The sequence below is a fragment of the Dendropsophus ebraccatus genome, chromosome 5 (genome assembly GCF_027789765.1).
Source record: "Dendropsophus ebraccatus isolate aDenEbr1 chromosome 5, aDenEbr1.pat, whole genome shotgun sequence".
NCBI lineage: Eukaryota > Metazoa > Chordata > Amphibia > Anura > Hylidae > Dendropsophus > Dendropsophus ebraccatus.
In genome coordinates this window covers 17,294,896-17,307,049 of record NC_091458.1, presented here as the reverse complement: position 1 = coordinate 17,307,049, position 12,154 = coordinate 17,294,896, and the positions used below count along the sequence as shown (strand labels likewise).

Sequence of the window (12,154 nt, the reverse complement as noted above, 5' to 3'; positions counted from 1 at the left end):
CTGAAGCCAGTGTTTTATGTGCCTACACAGTCTCCAAACTGTACAGCTGCTTGACTTCTCTTCCTGCTCTCTCATCCCCCTTGACCCCTCCCCCCTTCGTAGGTTATAATGGACACAGCACAACCCATCATCACTTTGCTCCTCTGTAATGAAGACGGCTTTGCCTTATAATAGACAGATAAGTGAGGGAGGGGAGGCTGCAAAACAGCTTTTTGACTAGAGAAAGAGGCTTTTTGCTTAATAAAGCCTATTACATAGTCTCTTAAAATCGCTTGTACTATTGATTTCTGCAAAAAATATTAAAAATGACAGTTACAATATAAGGTATTATATGGGTCGTCTGTGGCGCAGGAATGGACGGACACTGCTATACAATGTTGTCACCTATAGGTGGCAGTGGAGAAAACACTTTATGCCTCTTTGAGAACAAAGTCTCTATGGACGTTCTCCTTTTAAAAGAAACTATTTTTTTGTTGACGGCCAAATCTTCAAACGTCTTCACATCTGATCCCAAAGCTGAGACTGTTTATTTTTCTTTGTAGTATTTTTGGCTGTGGAGCCTGCGCAGGTTTTTTTTGATGCTTCCCTTTGATAATTTACTGTATTTACCGGCTGACACCGTGCAGACTCCGTTGATGAGACGCATCCACTTCCACCTCTTCGTACATTCTTGGCAACGTCTTCCCATTACATACACGGCGTTTTATTATCTGCTGATACTTATTGATTGCTTGTCACTTTGTAACCATGTTTTATCCAGACCCCGATGGAGCCGCAACAATCGGGAACGACTTCAATGAGCGATGGGTTAAATGTCCCTGGCGGTAATTCACAGGACGGCGGTGATTTTTCAGACGGCGGGTGGATGTCATAGGGAGGCACCTATTATTTTTAGTTGGTTTGAGGAGGGAGCGGAGACAATCACCTCCTAATGATGTGATCATTGTGTGTCATTCTCTGCAGCGGGGACTGGTTAATAATCCCCAAAGTGTTAGTTAAATGGCGTGTATCTGTCACTCCTCCGGCTGAGGAAGAAGACAGGAAATTGGAGATATGCTTATAGAAATATATCACATAGAGTATGGGAAGATAGGAATGTCAGACAGCGATCTGGGAACCGGCGTGTCTCTAGTAGTGTCAAGTCGTAGAACAGCTAGGGAAACTTCCTCCTGGGAATTATATACAAACTATACATCTCTGAACAGCCATGGAATTGCTTAAAGGGATGCAATTGTAGATTTTCTTAAAGGGGCCACCCAGGGATTAAAAAGTATACGGCAAAAAAGAAGTGATACTCACCTCCCCTGATCTCCTGACAGTCCCTGGTTGTCACCATTTCTTACTGGTTTCTGTGACACATCCGCGTAGGACTGCCCAGCGAATCACTGACTAAGACGGGACATTGCTGCAGGCAGTGATTGGCAGAGCAGGGCAGTTACTGTGGGGATAACATGCCACAGGGACCAGGGAGAAACGGTGATAGCAAAGAACTGACAGCTGTGGAGCATCGGGAAAGTGAATATCGCTATTTTTTTGTTTTTGTAGTCGCCAGACAGAATTTCTTAAAATTCTCAAACAATCCCTTTAACCAACCACTATTGCTACTATTGTTTGCACCACTTCTATCCCTACCAAGTTTTACTTTTATGATTCCTAACTAAAACTATTACCACTGTTACTGTTAGTGCTGATACTACTATTACCTACACCAGCTATAACTACTATGATTTTTAACTATATCTACAGTAGTACCACTATACCCAATACTACTACCACTTAATACTATGCTGCTAACTATAACTACGATCACTATTACTACTAACACTACTATTACCACCACTGCCATTACCACTATTACAGATCTAACCTCCACCACTTTTACTACCTCTAATACTACTACCACTATCAGCACCACCATTACTACTATCACTACTAGCTACAACTAATTTCATTACTACTAAATGTGTAGCGTCCCAGCACAGATGTGTCACTAAGTTTCTCATGCACAAAGTAATTCACTCAGGTTCTCAGAGTGGGATGAAGGAGAAGTGTAGTATTTATTTTCCCCCACTGGGTGTCACTTTTGTATTTGCTGAATGTATTATATGGAGCACAGCTAAAGGAAGCATTGGGTTAATCGTTTATTGTCACACTTTTTATCCTGTCACACGTGCGGGTCTGTTTCCCTCTTCTTCTGTCCTATCACCTCTCTCTTCTCTCTTTTACACACATAACCCTACCAATCCTACACTTGTTAAAGGAACCCTATAAAAAGGAGCTAATTCCTAGTGGGATGGTCTTCTAGTTCAGTTAGTGGTGAGAGACACACAGACAGAGACAGTTCCTGCTGCAGCATATCCAGGGCCTGGCTCAGGCCAGGACCCTTGTTGGGACCTAGAGACTTAACCTTTGTTCTTATGCAAGTAACTACCCCTAGCATGCAGTACTAGACCCCTCAGGAGGAAAGACGTCCTCTGAGGATCAACTTGTCCACACCAGGGATACTGTCTACACTACACAGGGCAGCACACTGGAGCTAGGTACTGACCCAAGTAGGGCAAAGCTGCAGTTCAAGCCTACGTATCCTGCTGTAATGCAAGGCTATTCTGGGAAACTTTGAGAGGTCTGCTTCACCCAGCGCAAGGACCTGGGACCTTATACTACCCTAGCAGGATGGGTATTCCTACACTATAGGGTATAAGGCATCAGATCAACAAGGGATCTATACGAGTAAATATCTTCTCATCTTCTCTTATCTACTACACTATGCCAGCAGAGTAGACAGCCAGCTACATTGGACAGGGCCCTCAAGGCGCTCCTCTACTCCACTCTACTCTCACTTCTAAAGTTTACTACTACTACCGCATGCCTGCACCTGCAGTTGCTAAAGTATTCTAATTGTTTTGCACTGAAGATTTAAAGTAAATGGACATTATCCTGTTTAATTTATTGGACTTTGGTTATTCAAAACCTCGAGAGCAGTGCCTGTTTGTCCAGGGGTGGGTCCCAACGCCATTCGAGGCTACTGTGACAAGTGCCCAAGTGACCCTACACCCACAGAGCTGCCAACAAGCTACACGGCATACGGCAGCGCTCCTTCCGCACATGTACTATCACCAGCTATTACTACCATTTGTCCTAACTATAACTACTACCACCACTTTTACTACTAATACTACCACCACCATTACTACTCTTAGTCCAATGTATAGCTGCCACCACGTGTACCACTACTACTACCACTGCTCACACCACCATTATTATTATTATTATTACTACCAGCCATTGCGGCAATTATCACTAGCACTATACAGAACCCATTGGTCTTATATAAATTAATAAATGTCCGATTCCAGAACACTTGGTTCGGCAGCCGCCATCTTACCTCGATCTCCTGGAAGGAGCTGTTGATCATGGCGATCAGCATGTTGAGTAGTACGATCACCATAGTGACATTGTAAACCCCATACAGGACATAGCCGATATTCTCTATAAATTTATGCCCGTAGTTGATGACCACCGACTTCACTTCAGAAAGTCCAAATATGGCCCAGAATAAAGTCTTAAAGCTTTCTTCAACTCTTAAAGAAGAAGGAAAAAAGAAGAGAAAAAAAATCTTAATCCGCTTGTAACGTCTCCGTGGAAAATCAGCAATGTTCATCCATTGTAATGGCAATTATTCTCGGGCTGTGGTTACGTTCCTGCCATAGGGTGATATGACAATGTACGGTCTGTAAGGGTAATCGACCACATCCTGCTAGAGAAGTGGTGCATATCACTGTACGTATGTAGCAGAGCTCATTTCTAATCTAACTCTATGGGGTTATAGTCTTTGTGTTTATAGTCTTGTTATTACAGCGAGTCAATGGGATCAACTTAGAGGGGGTGGTAGAATTTTAAAAACTTGCTAAAAGGGTAGGTCATGTGACCACAGTAGGCGCTGGGGTAGTGTGGAAGGATGGGGGGGGGGACTCAATTGTTTTCACTGAAAAGCAGCTACCTGCATATACACGTATGTATCTCCCACTGATTTTAAATCCATATACAGATAGCTCCACCTAGTGGTGGACAAATGCAGCCAGAATATTATCATGTATCAAGTCCGAAAAACTGAGCTGCCCCTAGATGACAATGCAGAAGATATTTCTTACATAGAACCCAATGTGGTAATAAACTAGATAAACCCTTACGTGGTGAAGGCGTCGTTTTGCTTGGCTCCCAGATAATAAGAGTAGAGGTTAAACATTCCGATCATGAAGGCCACAAACACCATAATAAAGATCACCATGAACTTAAAGATGTCCTTCACTGTCCTTCCTAGCGAGATCTGTAAGGGTCCGAAGCTTTCATTGGCTGGTAGGATATAGGCAATGCGAGAGAAGCTCAGAACAACCGCGATCGCGTAGAGGCCCTCCGAGATGATCTGCGGATCTGACGGCAGCCATTTTATTCTGGCTAGGAGGAAGAATGGCAAGAATGAGTTAAATGCTGTAAAATCAAAACAAAATTGAGGACAAACATGGCACCTATATAACTTCAACGTCCCTATTGGTCACCCATGGGTCATATGACAAAAAGAGGGCATAGCTCAGCTAGACAGCATCTCATATACATCAGAGTTGTGAGACTGTAGTGAGCCTCCCCAACCTCCCCATCCATGAGTATAGCAGCATTAGTAAACCAGGAGAAGGGAACCAGTGTAAGGGTGGATCACTGCTCTTCTCTCCTTTTATAATGTACGCTTTCCTGCAGTGTCATCTGTTTCATCCCAGCTCTGCTGCATCCACATATTTTTATTACTTTATTTGGGATGTGTGACCCTTGACCAGGCACCAACCAGACTTTGAGATTTCAAAGTGAATTCCCTTTCAACCCTGCTATCAATCCCATAATGCATCATCACAGAATCATATAGTCAGCTAGAGCCAAAGGCAATTGCCCAGGGACCACATTTCCAAAGTGGCTCCCAAGGACCGGACTGTAAATACATCACAGTTTTAAGTGGATAAGTAGTAGTAGTTAAATACTATAATGAGGTAATAGGCATTGTAATGAAAAAAAATAAATAAAATGCTTAAAGGGAAACTGTCATCAAGACAATGCTATATAATCTATCGCCATCATGTTATAGAGCAGGAAGAACTAAGAAGATTGATATATAACTCTGTGGGAAAAGATTCAGTATAACTTGTAATATCTTGACTGAAATCCCTGCTCATTCTGTGTTAAGGAGTCCAGTGGGCGGTGTCACTCATTGGACTGGACTCTTTACAAGTTATACCAATCTTTCCCCATAAAGATATATATCAATCTGCTCAGCTCCTTCTGCCCTATAACACAATGCGGATAGTTTAGGTAGCATTTTCATGGTGACGGGTTCCCTTTAAGAATTACCTCCATACAGTATTCTAGTGCTTATAGCATGTATCCGAGTTGAGCATTAATTGCCACCATTAGCAGAGCTATGACAATAACGATAGTTATAAACTGTGTGGCGGTATAAATTAAGCGGTAATCACTAAGTGGGGATATTGTAGGAGGACTGAATTGCTGCATTAACAGAACTTTGTTTGGCGTCTGTAATTGAACACAAAATTGCAGAATTAGCAATGAGTACTATATGGCGGTATTTACTGGTTATTCTAGAATAAAAGAACTTTTTATGGTGTTAACTGAGCATTACTGTAGCGGCAGTAATTGAGTGGTACATGGCGGCTTTAGACGAGGATTAGTTAAGCAGGATTTTAGCACTGAAGAGATTTAATAGTGGCGGCATTAAATGAGCTTTAAATGGAGGTATTAATTGAGCACTTTATAACAGGAGTAATGCTACGTTTAAACGGAACGATAATTCGCCGATTGCACGATTAACAATGTCGGAGTAACGATTTTTTTTTCATAACGATCAGCGTTTAGACGGTACGATATATCGTATGGAAATTCGCTTAAGCCTATCTCACACATTGGTTAAATCGGCAAACGACTGTTCACACGGAACAATCAACGTCAATTTGAGAACTTGTTGAAAGATCAAAATAAACGATTTCTCGCTCGTCGTTTGATCGTTCGCTGCGTTTACACGTACAATTATCGTTCAAATTCGATCGTTATCGTGCTAATTCACACAATAATACATGGTGGAAATCATGGCTGAGACCCTTCACATTGAAGGGTCCTTCAGTTTACAAACCCCATTTCTAAATATACAAGGTGGGCCAAAAGTAGGTGGACAGTATGTGTAATAGGGTTATACAGGGGGAGATTTATCAAACATGGTGTAAAGTGAAACTGGCTCAGTTGCCCCTAGCAACCAATCAGATTCCACCTTTCATTTCTCACAGATTCATTGGAAAATGGAAGGTGGAATCTGATTGGTTGCTAGGGGCAACTAAGACAATTCTACTGTACGCCAGTTTGATAAATCTCCCCCATAGTGTTTTCCCAAACCTAAAATTCCTGACAGCCCCCTCGTACCCATCTACATGTAACAGAGGCTGAAATAAAAAAGACGCTAAAGTCTATCCCCTTGCACATAATAAATCCTAAGGCTGGGTTCACACTGCGTTTTTGCAATCCGTTTTTGCAATCCGTTTTTTGCAAAAAAAAAAAAAAAAACGGATGAAAAAAACGGATGCATTTGTGTCCATCCGTTTTGATCCGTTTTTCCATTGACTTCCATTGTAAAAAAAAACGGATCAAAATGGATCCGTTTTTTTTGACAGACGCAAAAACGTAGCTGACACTACTTTTGTGTCCGTTAAAAAGAAACGATCCGTTTTGATACGTTTTTTCTACAATGGAAGTCAATGGAAAAACGGATCAGAATGGATGCACACTAATGCATCCGTTTTTTCCATCCGTTTTTTTGCAAAAAAAACGGATGAAAAACGGATTGCAAAAAAGCAGTGTGAACCCAGCAATTTGCCAGAGACAGAGACACTGAAGCTGCACAGTAGTGATTTGGTTCCTGTCCTGTAATCCGGTGCCCCCCTGCTATACCTGAGCTGTAGGACACTGTGATATAGGGCAGGAGTGACGTTTATAATGTTCTTAGCATCTATGACAGGTGGGAACATTTCCGTCTTCAAACCTGTCAGCACATAATATATAGTATACATAACATCTAAAAACAGGCAGTCTTCTTAAAGGGATATTCTCATCTCAACTAATATAGCTGTACAAGTACAATCACAATCAATGGCTGCAATCCGTCCCCTGTGCCCCAAGTCTGCTTTGGGGTCAGCTTTGACTCTTTCTTTTAAACCACACATTCAGGCCCCGACCACCTCCACCTCAAAAACATTTCCCGCATCCGCTCCTTTCTCACCCCTGACACCACAAAACTGCTGGTCCATGCTCTCATTATCTCCCACCTGGACTACTGTAACATCCTGCTCCCTGGCCTCCATCTAACACCCTTGCTCCCTTCCAGTCTAACCGTAACTCCACTGCTCAGCTAATCCACCTCTTTTCTCACTCTGCCTTTGCCTCCCCCCTCTGCCAATCCCTTCACTGGCTCCCAATGCCCAACGTATTCATTTTACATTGTTGACCATGATATACAAGTGTGGTGGTTGCTACGACCGGTGATGGTATAGTCGTGACGACAATGCTAGTCCAGCACACAGGTGTGATGTTGGTACCTGCTTTAGTACGGCCGGTTTGTAGTGTTTGTCAGTGACCTGCCAGGTGGTGATGGGTCCCTTGGGCTCTTTTCACGGGAGTCCTGAGTGGCTATCAACCCACCCGGACTAGCGGTACCGCCACCCACAGAAGGGGGGAAAAAAAAACCCAAGGTGTGCAGTTAGTGTGCATAGGTACTGGTGCGGAGTAAGAGATGACTGAGTCCCAGTGATATAAAAATATGACAGCTTTACTGTGCAGTCTCTTAGTAGTACAAAAGACTTTAGTAGAAAATAGATAAATCTTTACACAGACTTCAGTGCTTGACCTTGTTTGTGCTGAGGAGATGCTTGGAGAAGTAGAGTAGAAGTAGTTGTAGCGGAGCTTGAAGAGTTGGAAGTAGAGTAGCATAGAAGAGAAGAGTTTGTCAAGGGAGTCCTAACCCAATGTAGCAATGTACTCTGTTGGAACTTGAGAGAATACTTTAGAGTGAGACGTTTACTTGTACCCCTGTATAGACTATAGTCTGACCAACTTCTGCCCTACAGTGTCAAGTGACTCGTCTTCCTAGTGTGATACAAGCCTCAGTCGTGGTTATCTGGGTGAAGCTAACCTCCTGGGCATGTCCCAGTTACCTGCACTGTGAGATAGGATACGTAGACTTTCTGGTAGCTTTGTCCTATCCAGGCTAGTTCCTCTTGTGTATCAGGATACTGCCCTGCACCTTTTAGACTGGTTCACGGCGTGAGCTAGAATGTTCCTAGATTCTTTTCACTTTGTAGTGTTTAGCACTGCAAAGTTGATATAGTAAGAATACTGAAAAGGCTGAGTGTCTCTAGTTGCATCTGCATACTCACGTGTCTTAGACTAGACTGCACTAAACTGAACTGACTTGTCCTGGAAGAGGATTCTGGCAGAGCCGGGCCCTGGGTTGGCTACAGCAGAGACGTCTGCTCTGTGTGTCCTTCTCCCACGAGAATCTGGGTAAGAACTGATGCTACACCTCCTCCCACCAAGTGACTACTTCCTACAGGCTAAGCAATCCTCCCTGTGAGTGGCGAAAAGGAGTGTGTGCAAGAGAAAGAAAGAGATAGGCTAGAAGTAGAGAGCATCTCCTATAGGTCAGCACATAGTACCTATAAAACAGTAACCCATTGCTATCTTCAGCTGTGCAAATCATAAGAGCGTACATATAAAAAATACTGACATCTAGTGGTGAAACTTTAAAGTGCACTCCATCACCACTTAACCTGGAGTAAGAAGCTTTTTTTTGAGAGGTGCGAAGCAGATATAATATAACACCTTTGGTGGGACACCACACAAGGCCGTCCACAACCTATCCCCCCGTACATCCTTTGCAGGCAGGGTCCTCTCTCCTCATGTACCAGTCTGCCATTTACCTTATTCATGTAATGTGTTTTGATCTTGTAATGTTCCTGTCTGTCACCCCCTATTGTTTGTATAGCGCTCTGAAATAAAGGGGGCTTTAAAAACAAATAATAATAAAAATAATACAAGTATAATTATGTTAGTTGAGATAGGAATAACCCTTTAAAGGGGTAGTTTACTCCCCCAATTTTTTTTCAAATCAGCTGGTGCCAGAGATTGTTTTCTATTTAAAAAAATCTCCAGTCTTTCAAGACTTATCAGCTGCTGTATGTCCTACAGGAAGTGATGAATTATTTCCAGTGTGGAAAGCAGTAGAGTTTTTTTAAGGGGATTTATGGCTGCTCTGGAATTTCCTGACATGGACAGAGGAGGCAGCAGAGAGCATTGTGTCAGACTGGAAAAAATACGCCACTTCCTATAGAACATACAGCAGCTAGTAAATACTGGAAGACTAGAGATATTTTAATAGAAGTAAATTACAAATCTCCGGCACTTTCTGACACCAGTTGATATGAAAGAATTTTTTTTTTTTATGTGGACAACCCCTTTAAAGGGATTTTCCAATCTGACAAAGCAACTTACTGATCATGAGGTATCTGACCACTGGGGCCTTCCATGGTCTCAATAAAGAAGACCCCAGTCTTCTATTAGAATGGAGTGGTGGGTTGCAAATGAGCACTGTGGCTCCATTTATTTTCTATGGTAGCTGTGGAAATAATAGAGTACTACTCCCAAAGAGAACAAATGGAGTGGCAGCATATATTATGTGACCGCTGCTGTATTCCCTATTATACGGGGCAATTATCATGTGAAAAATCGTTTAAATGTAATATATTATTTCTGTGTGCTGGCAATGATCAATCAACAAACGAAAATTTGTTCATTTCTTGGTCGCATCTTTTGAGCTGACCATAAAATCGACCCAAGGGTCCTATTAGGCCGGGTTTACATATGTCCGGCGGTGCGGCGGCGTTTCCCTCCGGCGCAGGAGAAAAGCGCCGGAGGGAAACGCATCTTTGAACTGATCCCATTGTTTTCAATGGGATCGTTCAAAATGTGCGTCGTGAACTAGTGGCCGCCGCATCACCGGACCGTCGGTGCGTTAGGATGCATCTTGCAGCGTCCTGGCGGACCGCCGCTCCGGTGATGCGGCGCCGCACCAATTCAATCGAATAGAGCGCCGGATGCCTCGCCGGGCAGGACGCATGCCGTTCGGCTCTGGTATCCGGCGTTCAGGCAAATAGTACACAAAATAAACATATATCTCCCCCTGTGTGCTCTCCCCCTCCCCTATAGTCCCCCCTTGGTCCCCCAGTAGTATATCACCCCCCCTGTTTCTCCTCCAGTAGTATATAGCCCCCCTGTTGCCCCCCCAGTAATATTTAGCTTCCCTGTGTGCTCTCCCCCAATTAGTATACAGCATTGCTGTGCGCTCTCCCCCAATAGTATATAGCCCCCCATGTGCGCTCTCCCCCTCCCATATAGCCCCCCTGTGCGCTCTCCCCCTCCCATATAGCCCCCCTGTGCGCTCTCCCCCTCCCATATAGCCCCCCTGTGCGCTCTCCCCCTCCCATATAGCCCCCCTGTGCGCTCTCCCCCTCCCATATAGCCCCCCTGTGCGCTCTCCCCTTGTAGTATATAGCCCCCCTGTGAGCTCCCCCAATTTAGTATATAGCCCCCGTGCGCTCCCCCGCAAATCCCATTGAAAATGACAGGAAAACATACTGGGGAAAAAAATGTCAACTGATGAGCGCAACTTGTGACAACTGATGACAACTGATGGAAACTGATGGTTTTTAATGAAAAGACGGATAGAAAAACTGATCACAACTGATGCATTTTTGGCATCAGTTGTAACATCAGTTGTGGTCAGTTTTTAGGCAAAAAACGCAACTGATGCCAACTTATATATGTAAACCCAGCCTTAGAGATTAATATCTCTTAATATAAGCGATTTTTCGTTTTCTCTGATTAACGATAAACCATTGCAAATGAGCGCTTTTGAGAACGACCAAAAATCATTCAAAATAACATAACAACAGTCGTTAGTTATGATTGTTACTACGATCATTTACTCGTTCTGATCCCAGCAAACGAAAAGATGCGATCAACGACATGCAAATGAATTTTCACTAGTTTGACCATTGCCTGCGTACACACAGAAAGATTATCACTTAAATTCAAACGATATAACGAATTTTCACACGATAATCGTCCTGTGTAATACAGCCCTAAGACCAGAGTCCCTGTTCTCAAGATCACGGGGGTGTTCCCTGTTCTTTAAAGTCTATAGTCTTTATTATTAAAAAATTACAATAAGTCTTGTATGAGTTGCAGTCTACTCACCAAAAGTGTAGTATTTTATTTCGGGAGGCAGTGTGGCACTTGTCACGTCCTTGATGTTCTCATCATCGTCCACATAGTTCTGTGCCCGGGACGCATGCCAGAAGGCCATGAACCTAGCGATGAATGATGCCGCAAAGATGGCCAACATACCGAAATCCAGAATATTCCACAGTTCAAACATGTATTCCCTGGGCCCTTGGGACCAAATTTCTTTACATTCGGACCAGATCATACCTGCGGGAAGTCACAATAATATCCTATTGAGAAAGACACAGTTAACGTCAGACACTGAAGACAGAGGCTCAGATACTAAACATAGCCCTAGGAGCAGATGCAGGCCTAGTCTATTTCGAGAGGATGCAAACCATTGGCGATAGAACTGGAGATGGGATGGGTAAATATTATGACTTATACCGGAGATTTCTGAAAGCTACATGTACATAATGTACTATATGCAAAAGACCCTCATGCACATGGAAAACTCCAGAAGATGTTTGTAGTTATAAATGTAAACCCTTATAGGAGAACTTTTAGAACCTTCCATAGATACAAGTTCATCTTAAGATCACATAGATGTCAGATTGAGGTCAGAAGATAACATTGATGTCAGATTGAAGTGAGAAGATCGCATGGATAGGGATCAAGTCAGAAGATCACATTGGCGGGGACCAAGTCAGAAGACCACATTCATGGTGACCAAGTGAGAAGATCACATTGATAGGAACCAAGTCAGAAGACCACATTAATGGCGACCAAGTGAGAAGATCACATTGAAATTGACCAAGTCAGAAGATCA

The 12,154-nt window shown here is 43.2% G+C and overlaps 1 protein-coding gene across 3 annotated transcripts in view; it reads right to left on the bottom strand.

The window, feature by feature from the left end:
• TRPC6 (transient receptor potential cation channel subfamily C member 6) overlaps nucleotides 1-12,154 on the bottom strand; it is a 106,379-nt gene that overhangs the window by 19,862 nt on the left and 74,363 nt on the right. For all 3 annotated transcript variants that reach the window (XM_069969602.1, XM_069969601.1, XM_069969604.1), the window contains 3 exons: nucleotides 11,359-11,592; nucleotides 4,191-4,455; nucleotides 3,386-3,581 (listed from right to left, as the gene is read on the bottom strand). In XM_069969602.1, the coding sequence (XP_069825703.1) occupies nucleotides 3,386-3,581; nucleotides 4,191-4,455; nucleotides 11,359-11,592 (695 nt within the window). The remainder of the gene's footprint in view (nucleotides 1-3,385; nucleotides 3,582-4,190; nucleotides 4,456-11,358; nucleotides 11,593-12,154) is intronic.